At 40.0% G+C, this 20,442-nt stretch overlaps 1 protein-coding gene across 1 annotated transcript in view; it reads right to left on the bottom strand.

Moving 5' to 3' along the window:
• Positions 1-1,628: 1,628 nt before the first annotated feature.
• Positions 1,629-20,442, bottom strand: part of LOC138965282 (protein DENND6A-like) — a 33,766-nt gene continuing 14,952 nt past the window's right edge. Inside the window, exons 14-20 of the mRNA XM_070337412.1 lie at positions 15,937-16,001; positions 15,373-15,462; positions 14,769-14,822; positions 14,344-14,453; positions 12,319-12,421; positions 11,708-11,782; positions 1,629-9,983 (exon numbers count right to left, since the gene is read on the bottom strand). Of these exons, the coding sequence (XP_070193513.1) occupies positions 9,864-9,983; positions 11,708-11,782; positions 12,319-12,421; positions 14,344-14,453; positions 14,769-14,822; positions 15,373-15,462; positions 15,937-16,001 (617 nt within the window). The 3' untranslated portion in view covers positions 1,629-9,863. The remainder of the gene's footprint in view (positions 9,984-11,707; positions 11,783-12,318; positions 12,422-14,343; positions 14,454-14,768; positions 14,823-15,372; positions 15,463-15,936; positions 16,002-20,442) is intronic.

The following is a 20,442-nucleotide window of genomic DNA, read 5'->3' as shown; positions in this document are numbered from 1 at the left end:
TAGGTTTTCGCATCCATGGGAGGTAATCGGAACCGACCAAACAGACTGAGCCAGTAGCGCGACATATGTTGTGACAACCAGGTGACACAGTATACGTAAAATAGCGCTACATAATTATGTCGCCACAACCAGCCTGAGGGTTAAGACCCTGGTTGTTTTCTCAGACTTTTTATTTTTTTATTGTGGGGCTTTTAATCAATTTATTTTTATTTACGAGGATTTATATCGCGCACGTATCTCACCACACAAGGCGACTCAAGGCGCATGTTACCTATTTTTGCCGTGTGAGATGGAATTTTTTACACAATATATCACGCATTCACATCGGCCAGTAGATCGACTGCCTTTAGGCTCTGCATCCACCTTTCACGGCCTATTATTCCAGGTCACACGGGTATTTTGGTGGACATTTTTATCTACGCCTATACAATTTTGCCAGGAAAGACCCTTTTGTCAATCGTGGGATCTTTAACGTGCACACCCCAATAACATGCATCCGTCTACAATGTATCATCATTCATCAACTTTTTGTTCATAATCTCTGTAAATTTACCATTAAGACTCCCTCCTTACTAAGACCTGATTTTCTCAGATTTTGGAAGGTCTTAAAATGGGGGTTCCACTATATCTGACCCTCCACCACGAAATGAGTCGCATGTCACCTTTGCATGATTTTCATATTTTTTAATTTTCCTAAAGAGTGTTTTATGCTCTATCCAGTGGTGAAAACCGTTTTAGAAAAGAGCGAATACTGTTTGAGTTATAAGCCTGCGACTATAGGTGACCCTCACACTTTTTACCAGACACTCCCCGGACTTATATTAGGCCAAGCGCAGAACCGCGCGAAGTGACATGCGACTCATTTCTTGGTGGAGGGTCACATATACTTGGAAATCATCCAACATCTGGCTCCTACAGTGCTAGATTTCTCCCTGTTTTTTTTGCGATAGTTTTAGAACATTATTTGAGTTTTCTCTTACGTATTTGCTTTGGTTATGAATTTACCACAGGTTTTTGGCAAAGATTTGTCCTGTTCTTATGTTCTTCTGCTGAAATACTGTATGGTTTGCTTATGAACGTCTCAGCTGAACACCCTGCCGGGCCATATTGTTTAAAATTTCAACTTTATTCAACAAAAATGTACTTGCTCTAATTTATGTAACCCTTTCTTCTCATAGCATGAGAAGTTCCTCCGAAAACGGCGTATGGCTGCCTAAATGGCGGGGTAAAAAACGGTCATACACGTAAAATTCCACTCGTGCAAAAAACACGAGTGTACGTGGGAGTTTCAGCCCACGAACGCAGAAGAAGAAGAAGATAGCATGAGAAGTAACCAAGGCAATTTTAAACTTTATAAAAATTATAGCAAAGTTCTTTTTCTTCGGCGTTCCAGGATTTTTTGGCCTCAGGTCAGACTTCAAGTTTTGTAGCTTACAGCAAAGTAACCACTGCAAGTTTTCCAAAATTATTAATGTTCAAACCCCACAGGAAGCTGTAGATGAAAAGAGATATATGTCATGGGTAGCAGTGTGTTACAAACACAGACAGACACAACACACATACGACAAACACACACACACACTTTCCTCCTTTCTCCTTCTGAAATGCAACTTCATGTTAACAGCAAGTTTGTATCCTTTTCATCTGTTTTATTCATTTCAACCTGCACAATTTCATCACATTATGACAGATTAAAAAAGAAGAAAATATTCTGCCATAGTAAGTGCTGTCTGTATCTGCTGGCTGCAATGAGCCTGATTGCATTCAAGTCTTCTCAAAGTGGCATCAGCCCAGACTTATTTCCGCAGATTACAACTTACACACCAACAGAACATGTTTCTGTCAAGCCTTCAGCAGGCTTTTCTTTTCCCTTTGAACTTGTATTTTCTCAAATTCATACGACTGACTGCAACACATTCACACAGATTCTGACACTTAATTAAGTGTAGCTTCATTACCTGTAGATAACCAAACAAACTCATTCTGAAGATGGTAAGTTCGCATGTTCAAAACAAATTAATTTGTATATCTAACTGTAAACTATGACCTTATATTCTCATATTGCCATACCCTCACAGACATAATAAATATCTAAATCCACACCCCCGTTCCTGTTCCAAATAAAAAAAACTAAAAACAGCGAACATCAGTTTTTTTTCATATCAAATGTCCAATATTCTTAATGGGGAAAAGGGGGAAGGGAGAGGCGATAAACCCTACATTTTCTACCAATTTTGGTTACGAGTAGTACATTATTAAAAAAAAAAAGAGAAACCGTAAGTGTAAACAAAACTAACAAAAACGTCCAGTCTACCAACCATATTCCTGTGCGGCATGTTACAGAAAATCCAGGTGTTTATTTTGGTCTTACAGACAAACATGCAGACAGACTCATCCAGCAGTGGCATGAATCCTTCACTACAAAGTGCACAACATTCACGCCTGTAAGATAAATGCAGGTAAGATATGCACGTTTCACAGGGACATTGGGGTCAAAAGCATGGAGCAAGTAAAATCAACATGTGAAAAATAGGAGCACCACTAAACGAGGAATACACAGTTCACAATTTAAAATAATCTTTCTTGACTAGAAGGGAATACATTAAATGCATGATTACAGTGTATTAAATGTATGAGTACTTTAAAAACAGGAGAAAAAAAAATCAAGCACCAGAAAAAAAACCGTCTGCTGCGAACACCTTACAGTACAAGCGTCGAGCAAAAGAGAAAATAGAAGTTTTCACTTGGAGCAGATTAATTTCACCTACAAAAAAAACTGAAACGCTATGTATTAACTATGGTTCCATTATAACTAACCCACTGATGCCTTCCGACTTGGCAGAAAAAGAGACAGGCTGTCACATCCACAAGCCACTTGAATAAGCTCATTATGCAATCTTTTTGAACATTACTCATGTGTGAAGGCTTCAAACTCTTGTAGAAAAATCCAAGCAGTAGTTACCAGCATGATACCATGTCAACTGATACAAAATAAGAATTTCAACATGATTTCCAACCAAGGTAGCATACAGCAAGGGCAATAAAAACATTCAAATAGTTCTAAACCTACGCGAAAAAAGGTGGGTAAAACTGCATCATTTTGCGGTAGTGACGATTACAAACACTAACCCATCTGTACAGCTAACATGAGGTCATACTCTCTGGAGCGCAGTCGCAGATTCAAAGGAGTGGCCTAATTTTTAATAATCAATCAAATTTAAAATAAAAAATAAAAAACACAGGTATTACAATCAATTTCTAGCATCTGTACAATGACCTCCCCAGCTCTGGCTCAAAATGTCATCTCGACCTATTCTACACAACGCTCACTATCATCACTACGGTACACGCACACCCACTGTTATTAATACTGTCAAGGCACAATCATGACAACTATTCTATTGCTACTTACACAGTATATGTACATGCGTACGTGTTTTTTTCTACCATATAACCGTTGGATATTCAATGTTATTGTGAATGTATTGTTTTGTCAAAACTTAAACGTTCCAATAACTTGCCTTTCTTGGTATTTGATTATGCACCCCCTATAGCCATTTAAATTTTTTGAAGATTCATTTACAAGAATCTGTCAATTCAGCTTTAGTCGTGGCATCAGCAAACATGACTTTTTGGTGAGTTTCATTTGATCTAATAAGCATTTCACGTTTAAAATTAAACACAGCTTCCTTATAATCATTCGTTTTATAGTCTAAAATAGCATGACAGCCCAGATGCAGGGATCTGTCTGCATGACCAAACCACAGTCTCACAACAGCACACTTTCAACATTAGCACAGTTCTAGTTATTTGATAAGATATACACACAATATTGAAAGCCGAATTTAAAATAAAAATGGAAGATGTCTGTTCAGCATTACAGATGAAGAAAGCTTGAGATAAACATTGCTGTCTGAAGAAACGTTATTAATCATTCAAATGATACCCGCAGATCTGACTTGGTACTCAACTTTTGATTCTAGTCTTCTTCTTCTTCTTCGTTCATGGGCTCAGACTCCCACGTTCACTCATGTTTTTAGCACGAGTGGATTTTTACATGCATGACCGTTTTTACCCCGCCATTCAGGCAGCATACGCCGATTTCGGGGGAGGCATGCTGGGTATTTTCGTGTTTTTATAACCCACCAAAATCTGACATGGATTACAGGATCTGCACATAAGTTGACCTGAGCGATCAGAAAAATCTCCAGTCCCAGCGACCGGGATTCGAACTCACGACCTCCCGATTAGGAGGCCGACGTCTTACCACCACGTCACTGCGCCAGTCAATTTTTGATTCAAAGCAAGCAAATTCAATTTGTTGCACACTGAAAGATAATCACTGCCTTCCATTCTTCCTATGAAAAAAGCGAAGAGGAAAAAGTAGAGGAGGAAGAAGAAAAGAAGTAATCAAAATACTGACAAATTATCTTATTATCAACAACTTTTCACAACCAAGAACAACATAGCAGTTAATAATGTGCATACATACATATATATTATCAAAGCATGGAAAAAGATATTTTGATGACTCGGTGATGAAAACCTCAAATGCTTTATGCCGTGTGCGAAATGCATGCAACCTGTGCAGCTTGAACAAGCAATAATGAAATTCCTAATGCATGTTCTTGCTTTCCTGATACCTCTCCAACGTAGACTGAAACAGTATTCCAAGAAAACCTTCCCTTCCCCCATAACAACCAGTTTTTATATTTATTCGCACATGTACAAACTAGAAGTCTTCTTTTCTTCTGTGGAATACTTTAAAGTTAAACAAATCACCACATTATTATTACGACTCATATTTTTTGTACAAACTGGTGGAACATAAGAAAATATGATTTACCCTTTCACCTTGTTGTTTTCTTCTTCCAAAATTTTATAAATAAATTTTCATTTCATTAAATAGTTGGGTAAAGATATGTAATTCAAATCAGTAATTACATGCACTCAATCACTTGATGCAAGTACACCAGTCATACTCTCACACTTAGTTGACTACGTATCAGCTCATGTATGCTCTCACTCATACAAAGTTGATTATACAGTATATGCACTCTCCTGACCCGCATTTGCATGGAGGAAAAAAGGAGAAAATGCTAAGTATACAAATTGATTTTCTGTAATTCAGTCACAGACACAGACCTGATTCAATACACACAACAAACATCACTGGAATTAAGGAAGTCTTTCCAAGTGGTCCTACATGTACTTCTGTAGCATTTTCTTTCTTTCTTTATTTGGTGTTTAACGTCGTTTTCAACCACGAAGGTTATATCGCGACGGGGAAAGGGGGGAGATGGGATAGAGCCACTTGTCAATTGTTTCTTGTTCACAAAAGCACTAATCAAAAATTTGCTCCAGGGGCTTGCAACGTAGTACAATATATTACCTTACTGGGAGAATGCAAGTTTCCAGTACAAAGGACTCAACATTTCTTACATACTGCTTGACTAAAATCTTTACAAAAATTGACTATATTCTATACAAGAAACACTTAACAAGGGTAAAAGGAGAAACTTAGTCGCCTCTTACGACATGCTGGGGAGCATCGGGTAAATTCTTCCCCCTAACCCGCGGGGGGTACTTCTGTAGCAACTTCTTGAGAAAAAAAATAAACATTCTATCTTTCTATCAAACATTTCTGCCATATACAGTGGAACCCCCCTTTTACGAACTCCTAAAATCTGAGAAAAGCAGGTCTTAACAACAAGAAGGGCAAAGCCCATACGACTCACATGCTTGACCTAAACCTAGCAATGACATCATACACTAAGAACTGCTTTACACATTTTTCCTACCAAAATACATGTGACCTTGACCCAAGGTCAAGGTCATCCAAGGTCATGCAACACAAAGCTGTTAATTCAAGACATAGGAAGTACAATGGTGCTTATTGGCTCTTTCTACCATGAGATATGGTCACTTTTAGTGGTTCACTACCTTATTTTGGTCACATTTCATAAGGGTCAAAGAGACCTTGACCTTGATCATATGTGACCAAATTTGTCTCATGATGAAAGCATAACATGTGCCCCACATAATTTTTAAGTTTGAAACAGTTATCTTCCATAGTTCAGGGTCAAGGTCACTTCAAAATATGTATACAATCCAACTTTGAAGAGCTCCTGTGACCTTGACCTTGAAGCAAGGTAAACCAAACTGGTATCAAAAGATGGGGCTTACTTTGCCCTATATATCATATATAGGTGAGGTATTCAATCTCAAAAACTTCAGAGAAAATGGGAAAAATGTGAAAAATAGCTGTTTTTTAGACAACATTTATGGCCCCTGCGACCTTGACCTTGAAGCAAGGTCAAGATGCTATGTATGTTTTTTGGGGCCTTGTCATCATACACCATCTTGCCAAATTTGGTACTAATAGACTGAATAGTGTCCAAGAAATATCCAACGTTAAAGTTTTCCGGACGGCCGGACGGACGTCCGGACGGACGGACGGACGGACGGACGGACGACTCGGGTGAGTACATAGACTCACTTTTGCTTCGCATGTGAGTCAAAAAGGAGGGAGTCTTAAAATGGGGGTAACTTTGTTATATGAAGTCTTACATCGCGCGCGTATCTCCAGACTCGGACTCAAGGCGCAGGGATCTATTTATGCCGTGTGAGATGGAATTTTTTTACACAATACATCACGTATTCACATCGACCAGCAGATCGCAGCCATTTCGGCGCATATCCTACTTTTCACGGCCTATTATTCCAAGTCACACGGGTATTTTGGTGAAAATTTTTTATCTACATGTATGCCTAACCAATTTTGCCAGGAAAGACCCTTTTGTCAATCGTGGGATCTTTAACGTGCACACCCCAATGTAGTGTACACGAAGGGACCTCGGTTTTTTGTCTCATCCGAAAGACTAGCACTTGAACCCACCTCCTAGGTTAGGAAAGGGGGGAGAAAATTGCTAACGCCCTGACCCAGGGTCGAACTCGCAACCTCTGGCTTCCGAGCGCAAGTGCGTTACCACTCGGCCACCCAGTCCAAACTTTACAGAGGATATGAATAGGAAATCCAAAAAACTAAGGTCGTAAAAAGGAGGAAGTCTTAAAAGGGGGTTCCACTGTACACAATATGAGCTTCTGTGAAACTTTAAAAAAAATAAACATGTTTCATGTACACAAACACATACATACACATGTATGGGCATGTGAACACACACACACACACACACACACACACACACTAAAACATTGCACATACCAGTAACTTCATCTGACTGCCATGTTCAATTCTTTGGGCATGTTCCTTGAATCAGCACAATAACACGACATCAAAAGTCTAAAAGTACATATCAAACGTATGGTAAAACACTTCTCGATGTAAGTTCTGAGACAGAGAGTACCCATACAAAACTTGTCTGTAGTTGTCAAGTATATATGTCAACTGCCGAAACTGTCAGCTGATGAACTACACTATGTTCATAAAAAAACTATTTAACACAATGGGGGTAAATTAAGAGAGGTTATGAACAGAGAAGCTGAGAAAACAGGGTCTTAAAAGGGAGGGAGTCTTAAATTGGGGAGGTCTTAAAAGGGGGATTCCACTGTACCCCCTAAACTGACTTTTATCAGTGAGACAGCTCCAACCTGTTCAATAGTTAAAGAGCGGACTTCCACTGGCCTTCAAAGCGTACAGTAAGGTCAATATTGCACACCACACATGAATGAAATAACCACAGGCAGATGAAACCTGCTGAACTTTCTGCAATTGTTCTGAAAGCAACTGCAGGCCCATTTCTCGTTTTTGTGCACAGGTTTTGACCATGAAGACCTGCGGTACTTGTAGTTATATGTCTCCTCAGCATGCATGTGCTTAAACTTTCAACATTCGGCCGGAAACAACCCTCCACGCGAGATTTCTCTTTGTGCATCGCACATAGAAATGCAATGACAACATGCCCAAAATTCTTATCATGGTCATTTAAATGCATGAGATCAAATTATTAGAACATGAGGTCGTTGATGGTAACTTAACTCAAGTGAGTATTACTGTGCTGAATGTGACCAAAGAACAGCGAATGGTTAGACTCACTTCACAACGCACAACAACCCGGTACCTGGCAGGTACTGATGATTAAGCTGTACCAACAAAAACAATACAGGTGAAAGCAGTGCGCCCACACTATTCAAGGCAGAAGTCCTCAGAAGTTATTTTTTCTTTCCTTGGTTTTTCTTTTTCTTGTTTTTCTATTCTTTTTTTTATTGATACACTCCCACCATTGGTAAAAAAAAAAAAAATCAACAACCTGGCAAAATATGACTTCATTTCATTCCGTGAGGTCATGATGTTATGACAGATGATGATGTCGTTCATTACTTACTGATGCACTGGATGCTTATGCTAATACGGACAATGCAACTCTCAGAGGATGGATTACAGCTGCCTGAACATATTATTTTGTAAGTTTTCAACTACATGCAGGCAAAACCAAGCTGCATGTGCAAGCTTATTCAGTCATGAGGGAACACATTGTCCACCTTGTGCAAGAGAAAAACTAAAGGCATAAAGAACCACTCTGCTGGATTAGGAAACGGATTAAACGACTTTTGATTTAAAAAAAGAAAGAAAAAGAATTCAGCTGACTAGCGTGCAGTGCTGGAGTCAGATATTAAGACTATTGACTTCCACAGTCAAACATAAATGCTTTAAAGATAAAGATTTAAAAACAGTGACTGTAAAGTAAAACAACACCACAGAGAAGTCCTGAAAACAAGGTAACATCGGACAAATCCAGGACAATGCCACTGAAGAGTAGGGGTTGTGGCAGGGTAATTTCACGTGTGAGAACGGCAATATTCAGATTTAGACCCGTGGGAGCTTTGTCCTTGAATGAACCTCATAATGTTCACTCTTGTTTCAGTATGTGACATGACATCCACGGGGCCATATCCAGAGAATACTGTAGGAACTTGTACAGTTTGACCGTCATCAACACACACAACGTAAAGGTGGTCCCTAATTGAGCCCGAAGTCCACTTCATGAAGACTTCGCAAAGTCTTTTTACCAAAAACTCAGTGCTAAAGCATCGTGCGGCCAGCTTCAAAAAGTAAACTTCGGGTAGTCGACTTCATGAAGACTTCGCAAAGTCTTTTTACCCCAAACTCAGTGCTAAAGCATCGTGCGGCCAGCTTCAAAAAGTAAACTTCGGGTAGTCCACTTCATAAAGACTTCGCAAAGTCTTTTTACCAAAAACTCAGTGCTAAAGCATCGTGCGGCCAGCTTCAAAAAGTAAACTTCGGGTAGTCCACTTCATAAAGACTTCGCAAAGTCTTTTTACCAAAAACTCAGTGCTAAAGCATCGTGCGGCCAGCTTCAAAAAGTAAACTTCGGGTAGTCCACTTCATGAAGACTTTGCAAAGTCCTTTTACCAAAAACTCAGAGCTAAAGCATCGTGCGGCCAGCTTCAAAAAGTAAACTTCGGGTAGTCCACTTCATAAAGACTTCGCAAAGTCTTTTTACCCCAAACTCAGTGCTAAAGCATCCTGCGGCCAGCTTCAAAAAGTAAACTTCGGGTAGTCCACTTCATAAAGACTTCGCAAAGTCTTTTTACCAAAAACTCAGTGCTAAAGCATCGTGCGGCCAGCTTCAAAAAGTAAACTTCGGGTAGTCCACTTCATAAAGACTTCGCAAAGTCTTTTTACCAAAAACTCAGTGCTAAAGCATCGTGCGGCCAGCTTCAAAAAGTAAACTTCGGGTAGTCCACTTCGCCCAGTTAAGGACACGCTTAACTAAGGATAGTAATTAAGGCCGCCAGGGATTACGAGTAATACTGGACAGTCCTTGTGACCAGAGTTTCCATGGAGACAATGTACAGTTGGTGTTGCTGACCAGGAGGTGTCACGTCTTGATGACGGTCTGCAGATCATCAGGTAACGCCTGCACGATGGTCGCCAGGTGTTTCTGCAGTCGCTCCACGCTCTCTCCCTGCACCACCGTGTGGTTGTTGCTGGCAAACTTCTGCACACATACAAGTAGGTCAGTTATTCTGAGTGGGCTGACTAATAAAACAATTCTTGGAGAATGAGGAACATATGGCAGGCATGGGAATTGAAAGAAGCAAAAAAGGCTCAAAATCTGTAAGTAATAGCTAAGTCGACGGCGCGAATCGCCTTGCCTTACTAGGGGGGTCCGGGGGCAAGCCCCCCCCCCCCCACCCCCACCCGGAAATTGTTTCTCTCCTAAGAAACCCAAATGGTGCAATTTGGTGTCATCTGAGCTCCAAGTTTGCCATTAAATTAAGTTTTTAGAACCATTTTTGCCTCCCCCATTTATTTTTCGGCGGACACTTTAGCTTTTTCGGAGGAACAAGAAAATATTTCGGCGGAAATTTGCCTTTCGGTGGACAATTCCCATGCCTGATATGAGCTTGCGGCGATAATCCTTCTTTTGAGCATGAAAGTCGCTTGTTCATTTTAATGCTTGTTATTCTCTCAGGTGCCAGGAGATTGGTTCTGCACATAGACCAACATAGACTTATCGTGTTCCACCATAACCGGAAGCTGGGTCGCTAACAGTCGGGTCAAAGGTCGGGAGACGGGAGTTCTTGCGCCGTCTGCTGCAGCAAGCTGTCCTCTTGTTGTTGGTCTATGTTCTGCATCACTGTCACTTACTCTATAACACATGTTGTATGCATTTAGAGTGCGTACTTCCCTTTGTTTATCAGATGGGCTCACTGATGAATGAAAACACTCTCTGTCGATTTGAAATACTCAGTAAGAGACATTTACAACTGTTTTTGACCGTGAACACCTCCCATTACTCCATGATGATGTATGAAACGTACGCTTCTTTCAATAAAGCTCTTTTGAAATATTTCTGTGTGCATTCACTTTGTTACTCGCCAACACATGTGACCTGAATTTCTCTATGAGATAATAAAGTATTCTTATTCTTATTCGTATTCTTAAGGCTTGTGCAATTGGGTAGACGGTTCACCCATTTTATGTCGTCGGTGCAAGATAGACAATAAGTGCAAGCTGCCAAACAGTCTTCTTCTTCTTCTTCTGCGTTCGTGGGCTGAAACTCCCACGAACACTACGTGTTTTTTGCACGAGTGGAATTTTACGTGTATGACCGTTTTTACCCCGCCATTTAGGCAGCCATACGCCGCTTTCGGGGGAAGCATGCTGGGTATTTTCGTGTTTCTATAACCCACCGAACTCGGACATGGATTACAGGATCTTTTTCGTTGCGCACTTGGTCTTGTGCTTGCGTGTACACACGGGGGTGTTCGGACTCCGAGGAGAGTCTGCACACAAAGTTGACTCTGAGAAATAAATCTCTCGCCGAACGTGGGGACGAACTCACGCTGACAGTGGCCAACTGGATACAAATCCAGCGCGCTACCGACTGAGCTATATCCCAGCCCTGCCGAACAGTTACAGAATGTTCATGGCAACAAAAAGACACACCGTTTACTTGACAAAGTGTGTTGTTTCAATCATATGTGATATACATTCTGTCTGTGTGTGTGTGTGTGTGTGTGTGTGTGTGTGTGTGTGTGTGTGTGTGTGTGTGTTTGTGTGTGTGTGTGTGCGTGTGTGTGTGTGCGTGCGTGTGTTTGTGTGTGTGTGTGTGTGTGTGTGTGTGTGTGTGTGTGTGTGTGTAAGTGTGTGTGTAAGTGTGTGTGTAAGTGTGTGTGTAAGTGTGTGTGTAAGTGTGTGTGTGTGTGTGAAACTGACCAGTTTCTCTTTAATACGCAGTATGAGATCAACAATCTCCACCTCCTCCTTGTCCTCAATCCACTCTGTCAGGTTCTGAAACACACAACATCCGGACCATGTAGTTCAAATGACTTCATTGTTTATTTCTTTGTTTACAAAGATAATCCTTTGAAAATTGGTTGATAGGAAGGTTCTATGGTGTTTGAGGATTACATGAAGTCTTAATCAAAAACTTTCAATAGTGTCAGAAATACAGACACTTTTGTGTGTCTCTGGGTCGTACACGACCCGCGAAGTACGGTTAAGGTTAAAAAGCAAACAAACAAAAACCTGAACCGACCCTAGACACGTACTGACTGAACACAGAATATGATAAAGAAAATCTGTAGAAGCCTGACAACCAAATAAACCTGTGAAGTACATTCTACCACTAGTTTCAGTTTCTGAAATTCAAACAAATACAGACATAAAGAGAGGAGGAAGTTGAGGGGAGAGGCGGTAAAGACTAAGAAAGTAATAGCAAAGGAAAGACGTTCCATCAAACGATCACGCAACCATGCGCACATTACACATGGCAAAAAGGCTTGAAGCAGAAAAGCTTCCCACGCTGCAGAGAGCAAGGAACGTACCGAGTTACTCAGCGCATCCATGTGCAGCACCTGCAGCTTCTGATTGACTTCTCTCTGCCGCTGGTAGTACCAGCCCTCGAAGTTGGGACACTTGAAGAAACGTCTGCACACACAACAACACAGGATCCAGCATAGCCACACAAATACTATGGGTTGTAGTACCAGCCCTCAAAGTTGGGACACTTGAAGAAACGTCTGCACACACAACAACACAGGATCCAGCATAGCCACACAAATACTATGGGTTGTAGTACCAGCCCTCAAAGTTGGGACACTTGAAGAAACGTCTGCACACACAACAACACAGGATCCAGCATAGCCACACAAATACTATGGGTTGTAGTACCAGCCCTCGAAGTTGGGACACTTGAAGAAACGTCTGCACACACAACAACACAGGATCCAGCATAGCCACACAAATACTATGGGTGGTAGTACCAGCCCTTGAAGTTGGGACACTTGAAGAAACGTCTGCACACACAACAACACAGGACCCAGCATAGCCACACAAATACTATGGGTGGTAGTACCAGCCCTCGAAGTTGGGACACTTGAAGAAACGTCTGCACACACAACAACACAGGATCCAGCATAGCCACACAAATACCAGCCCTCAAAGTTGGGACACTTGAAAAAACGTCTGCACACACAACAACACAGGATCCAGCATAGCCACACAAATACAACACAGGATCCAGCATAGCCACACAAATACCACAGCTTTCACTGGCATTCTTCAACCATACATATCCATTCTTAAAACAAGAAGAGCAAACGCTCGATCGAGTCACTTTCGCAGTTCTGAATATTATATGAGGCATCAGATGGACAGGAAGAAATTGCTATTCACAACACAATGAGTCACGTTCACATAAAATTTGAGCCCGGTCACTTTTATAGTTTCCGAGAAAAGCCCAACGTTAAGTTGTGTGTTGCCGAACAGAAAAGGCTAGTTATCTCCCTTGTTTTTCTGATAACGTTCGTAAAAGGCTACAGATGTAAATACTTTGATGTAAAGAATAATCCTACAAAGTTTCAATCACATCCGATGAACTTTGTCAAAGATATAAAATGCCTAATTTTTCCTTTGACGCTGACCTGTGACCTTGAAAAAGGTCAAAGGTCAACGAAACCATCGTTAAAGTGTAGAGGTCATTGGAGGTCACGACTAAACAAAATATGAGCCCGATCGCTTTGATAGTTTCCGAGAAAAGTCCAACGTTAAGGTGGTGTCTACGGACGGCCGGCCGGATGGCCGGCCGGCCGGCCGGCCGGCCGGACAGACTAACACTGACCGATTACATAGAGTCACTTTTTCTCAAGTGACTCAAAAACCACCTATCCTTGTTTTGGATGAGCTCCATTAGCAGTTGCATGGGATTTGAGTTTGTGGAAGTTCCAACTTCAATCACCCTGACTGACAGAAAACTTGTTCTTGATGATTAAACACACACGAACACGAACCTACATGGGCAAAGAAGCTTGCACATGTCATACTAGTCACATGTCATACTTGTCACATGTCATACTTGTCACATGTCATACTTGTCACATGTCATACTTGTCACATGTCATACTTGTCACATGTCATACTTGTCAACACCTTATGCACAGGAAAGCATGTATACATTTGAAAAAATAATATTTTCTGTGCAAACAAGATGTCTGGCTTTCTCTAGCTGAAACTTCGATGATCAGATATGTAACTCTTCTAACTTTTCAATCGTCAAATTATGAAAACAGGAAGAAGAGACTGCAGGTGAGAAGAACAAGAACAAGATAACAGGCTTTGAACAACAGTTCTTCGTCAGCAAACAATCATCAAAAGAATGTAAAAGGAGAGATGACAGCAAGAGAAAGAAGAAATTCAGTTTTATTATGTTTGCTGACAAAGAACTGTTGTTTGAAATCGGTCCTCTTTTTTTCGTTGTTTATTGTCCATGTTTCTGGTACGTACATTATCATTGTTATCTTATTATAAGAAATTTGGTTAGAGTGTTTTGACCGAGCCAGGTGTGCACTGACCTGTAGAGCCCCTCCCAATCGCCCTTGATGCCAGAGGTGAGCTGCGGCCCCGAGTGCTCCACTGTGTGCAGGAACTCGTCCGCGTCAAACGGCCGCAGGCGTGGCGGACCCTGTCAGTGGTCAGGAGAGAAAGAGTCAAGGGGAGCTACACTGATGTGATACACACCGATTGTCTTAAAAGCTCTGTTAGATATGATCAAAGAACTTGTGAAATATTCATACCTTATCATTGTCATCATTTGTACAGATGCAAACAAATGTGAAAAGAAGCTGGTTTTAACAATTTATGACTCTTGAACTATTGAACTATCTTAAGTCTGGGAAATAAATCCCTTGCCAAATGAGGGGGTCGAACCCATGATGATAGCAACAACAAATTTCACGCCAGCGCTGCTACCAACTGAGCTATCTTCTTGCTAACTGACCTTGTGCGGAGAGATGTTTCTCTGGAGGGGCATCAGACTGGCCATGTAGCGCTCCTGTCAAACACAAACCAAATGCATGATGGGTCAAACCTTGTGAAAAATAAATTGACTAAAAACTAGGAGGCAGGGGTCCAGACGCCGCCAAAACCCTGGAGCAGTTGGAGTTACTTATTCCACCAAAATGCTTGAATTGTAAGATGTATCACTATCAGACTCATTGGATAATGGGTTTTTTCTTTATTGGTTCCCCATCTTGTAAATTCTCACAAATAAATCTGGACATTTCTACTTAGGTGACGAATACTCACAGGTCGAATTTGCAGGTGCAAACTGTGATGCCATTCCTGTGCGCAGATTACTCAAATTCACGTGCAATCCACAGTAAAATAGCCTCCATGAAATGTAATCAAAGCAAGAATCCATTGTGTTTGATAGTACACCTGACACAAAAGTCAAAAGTGTGTACTGTCTTTTGCCGTTCAGTATATATTTAGAGCTTTTATTACCACTTGTTTCTAAGATCATACAAAAAACAAAACAATGTAACAAAAAATATACATATGATTTTTTTTTTTAAAGTCAAATAAAAGTTGAAGAGACTCACCAGAGGAATCATGAAGCTTTGTGTCATTTCCAGAAAATGGCGACGGAGGATGGCATTCTGAGCTTCCACAGGCCGCTTCAACGTTGCTCCCTGAAAAAGTCTTCATTGTTACGACAGTGGAACCCCCCTTTAAAGACCAGCAAAAATCTGAAATCAGGTTTTAAAAAGGAGAGATTCTAAAACTATGAGGTACATTTTCAGAGGTTATGGACAGACCTTTTAAAAAAAGCAAGGTCTTAAAAAGAAGGAAGTCTTAAATCAGGCAGGTCTTAAAAGTGGGGTTCCACTGTATCATCCTTTCTTAACTCTTTAGCATAAGATGTACTGTAGGTATCTGGATGGTTACGTTGCAGGGCTGATAAGGCATGTGCGCAACTGGGGTATGTAATGAAATTTACACACATCAATACTGGGTTTCAATAGATGGAAAGTTTCGAACATGAATTTGAAGAACAAATCTGCTTCCAATGCAACTCATGTATGCTCATAAAATAATTGAAATCTTGTTAAGATGTCTATACATTGTGCTCAAAACAACGACTAATGTCTTGTGTTCTGGCGTACCTTCATGAGGCGTTTGAGGATCATCTTGTCTTTGGACAGGAACGTCTTGAACTGCGTGTACACACCTGCACCATTACAAAGTTCAGGTTATTTGTATAATATACTTATTTGTATAAGGCCAAATAAAAATATACGTTGGTTTAAGATAACGTGACCAAAAAAGATTTAAAAGGGTCGGTAGGTCGGCTTTATTTTCTTCTTCTTAAACTTAGTTAATTTTAAAGGAGGTTACCTCCCTTAGTCTCGATATGGTTTGCAAAATGTGCCAAAATTGTTTGTTTTTGAGAAATGAAAAAAAAGTGTTAGGGTCAGCGGGAAAAAATAGGGTCGGTCGGGTTACCCAAAACCAACTAATATTTCTATTTGGCCTAATATTCTTGTTATTTCTGTAACATACTTGTTATTTGTATGATATACTTGTTATTGATATAATGTACTTGTTAATGTTATTGATATAATGTACTTGTTATTTGTATGACAAACTTGTTATTTGTATGATATACTTGTTATTGATATATTGTACTTGTTAATGTTATTGATATAATGTACTTGTTATTTGTATGACAAACTTGTTATTTGTATGATATACTTGTTATTTATATAATATACTTGTGAATGCACAGATGTTGATTAACTTCCTGACCCCAACTTGCCTGTAACAGGTACGTGAACCAAATGATACCATACCGATTTTATCTTAACAGAAAACAGTGCTCTCTTACATACTCAAAGAATATGCACACACAAAAATACACTCTCAATATTGCTTTCTGAAGAAGGAACAGAATCAACAAGTCAAAATATTCAAGAGTGATCAAGGCTTAATGTAGTTTTAATACTCTATTTCACAAAGAAAGATTCAACAACTGTTGCTAGTTGTATGTATATCTGACTGTCTTTCAACTTTCTTCAAATGACAATACATTTAACACTTTTTGCTTGTTGTGAAGTACTAATATCTGTCGCTGCTTTTTCTAAAGAGTAGCGATGCATTCATTACCATGAAGAAAACATTTTGATCTGATACACTTACTACTGATATTCATAACAAAGACACCAAATAAACAGAAAACATAGGAACAATCACTATTTGTTCAACCTTTTTGGGTTTTCATAAGATAACTGTTACAAATAATTCCAGACTACCATCATGATATTACGACAGACTAAAATTCCTGAAACTCTGTGTTAAAAAGAAAACTCAGATGCCAAAAGAAGTATCAGAATAATTATTAGAAAATAAGTATATGTACAGCAGTACAAGAAAACTAAACGCTTAATTGACTCTCCTTCAAAGTAGACACAAATCTGTACATGATTGTACAACATCAGGATACAATTCCCACCAAACCTTCACCCAAAATAACATTGTGTGCAATCCCCATGTACACAAAGGCAGACCTGCCACCAGTTAAAAAAAACAAGAGCAAAAAAGAAAGAAACAAGTCGCGTAAGGCGAAAATACAACATTTAGTCAAGTAGCTGTCGAACTCACAGAATGAAACTGAACGCAATGCCATTTTTCAGCAAGACCGTATACTCGTAGCATCGTCAGTCCACCGCTCATGGCAAAGGCAGTGAAATTGACAAGAAGAGCGGGGTAGTAGTTGCGCTAAGAAGGATAGCACGCTTTTCTGTACCTCTCTTTGTTTTAACTTTCTGAGCGTGTTTTTAATCCAAACATATCATATCTATATGTTTTTGGAATCAGGAACCGACAAGGAATAAGATGAAAGTGTTTTTAAATTGATTTCGACAATTTAATTTTGATAATAATTTTTATATATTTAATTTTCAGAGCTTGTTTTTAATCCAAATATAACATATTTATATGTTTTTGGAATCAGAAAATGATGGAGAATAAGATGAACGTAAATTTGGATCGTTTTATAAATTTTTATTATTTTTTACAATTTTCAGATTTTTAATGACCAAAGTCATTAATTAATTTTTAAGCCACCAAGCTGAAATGCAATACCGAAGTCCGGGCTTCGTCGAAGATTACTTGATCAAAATTTCAACCAATTTGGTTGAAAAATGAGGGCGTGACAGTGCCGCCTCAACTTTCACGAAAAGCCGGATATGACGTCATCAAAGACATTTATCAAAAAAATGAAAAAAACGTTCGGGGATTTCATACCCAGGAACTCTCATGTCAAATTTCATAAAGATCGGTCCAGTAGTTTAGTCTGAATCGCTCTACTAACACACACACACACACACACACACAGACAGACAGACACACGCACATACACCACGACCCTCGTCTCGATTCCCCCCTCTACGTTAAAACATTTAGTCAAAACTTGACTAAAAGTAAAAACAAGAGAATAAGTCTCAAAGAGCACATACAGTACGAATGTAGTTGATAATGAAATGACAGTGAAACAAAGACAAATAAACATGACCAGCTTTCAATAGGCAGACAAAAAACTTGCATACAATCATGTGAACAGGATTAATCAACTGCTATTTATAATTCTCTCCCTTTATACTTGTGCATCCATTATCATGATTTTTCTGGAACAGTTTTGAAACTCAAACAAGCACATGCATAAGAAAGTGCACTCTCTGCAAATTATATTTAAAAAAAATAAAATAACAAAGCAGGCCTTATATTCATAATTGTCAATAATTATTGTGTAAAAACTACTTGCAGCAATCAGGTATGCCTAAAAAGGAAAGAAACAAACGGGCTGCACATCAACTGGCACTTTCTCCACATACTGTGCAACAAATAAAGAACAGTAACAGACTAACAATTAGTTTTGCCAAACAAAGGGACAATATAACAAATGATGAAAACACAAGACAATAGCACACAGAATTCATGAGCAAAATACTACAGTACACAATATCTGACAGACATTTTTTTCTGCTGTTACACATACTCTTAACATGGAACAAGAACAGCATTCAAACGCTAACATCAATGACGAGTGGAACAAGTTTCCAATCAAACTTTTATGATATGAACCATGCAAAAACTGCCAAGAACACATTTATGCATAAAATAAGACTTTTTTTCCACACAGAGTTTGTAACAGATTATTTTTTCACGTATCAGTGACCCTGATACTTACACAATTCAGGGCACGAATGGAGATGAAAGTTGTGCATATCTGTCAAATAATAATGGTTATAAAAACTTCTCTGCCGCCCCTCTGGTTATGCCTTTTCTCTGGTATCTTACTTCATGTGCTGTATGTGCATAATGTACTAGTTTGGGGTTATTGCAATACAGTGGTACCTGTGAGGAAAGGACACCCTTGGGACCAGCCAAAAGTGTCCCTACATTGCAGGTGTCCTTTCATGACAGGTAAACTTTGGTAGAGACAATATAAAAAAGGGACAAGAGAAAGTGTCCTTTTAAGGGAGGTGTCCTCTCATAGGAGGGTCCACACATCGCAGGTACCGCTGTATCACAATATCTGCTAACACCACCACAATGCAACTTGATCAGTTAAATACAGTATCTTCAAATATGTTACAAATTACCTCCATATATACAAGCACACACACAGATTTGTTTCTGTCATTGTGAGCTGTTCGTGAATGGGAAACTAACAGCTTGGCAATTCTTCACACAAGAAAGAGATTGTATTAGGTGTAGATAAGATATGATGTGGTTAGCACAGTTTCCAACAGGAAGCAGCCCGTGGGGAGAGAGAGAGAGAGAGAGGGAGAGAGAGAGAGAGGGAGGGAGAGAGAGAGAGAGAGAGAGAAACAAAGAAAGACATAGAGAGAGAGAGAGAGAGGGAGGGAGGGAGAGAGAGAGAGAGAGAGGAAGAGAGAGAGGGAGACAGAGAGGGAGAGAGAGGGAGACAGAGAGGGAGAGAGAGAGGGAGAGAGAGGGAGAGGGAGAAAGAGAGGGAGAGAGAGAGAGAGAGAGAGGAAGGGAGAGAGAGAGGGAGAGAGAGGGAGAGCGGGAGAAAGAGAAAGAGAGGGAGAGAGAGAGAGAGGAAGAAAATGAAGAAGAAGGGGACAGAGGGAGAAAGAGGGAAAGAGAGAGAGAGAGAGAGAGAGAGAGAGAGAGAGAGAGAGAGAGAGAGAGAGAGAGAGAGAGAGAGAGAGAGAGAGAGAGAGAGAGAGAGAGAGAGAGAGAGAGAGAGAGAGAGAGAGAGAGAGAGAGAGAGAGAAAGACAGAATTCTAACCAGTCACTGATGTAATTCTCATTCAGTGAATTCAACACCGAATCTCTGGAAGGAATCCCAAAATGTACACAGCAAGGTATTAACACTTGCTCACAATAAGCATTCTTCCACCAGGAGAACTCAAGCTATATTCTGCTTTTCCCCCCCGTCGCCAAGTTGTTGTGAGGAAAGATGTGACCATTCACAGAACTGTGGAACCCCCCTTTTAAGACCCCCTAATTTAAGACTCCCTCCAATTTTAAGACCTGATTTTCTCAGATTTTTGAAGGTCTTAAAAGGGGGGGGGGGGGGGTTCCACTGTAATTAAGGCCAGCACTACCAATACCATGCACAGAGGATTTCACCCTACAG

The sequence above is a fragment of the Littorina saxatilis genome, linkage group LG4, assembly GCF_037325665.1.
Source record: "Littorina saxatilis isolate snail1 linkage group LG4, US_GU_Lsax_2.0, whole genome shotgun sequence".
Lineage (NCBI taxonomy): Eukaryota > Metazoa > Mollusca > Gastropoda > Littorinimorpha > Littorinidae > Littorina > Littorina saxatilis.
Note: the sequence above shows the minus strand (reverse complement) of the source record. Positions and strands in the feature narration are given on the sequence as shown.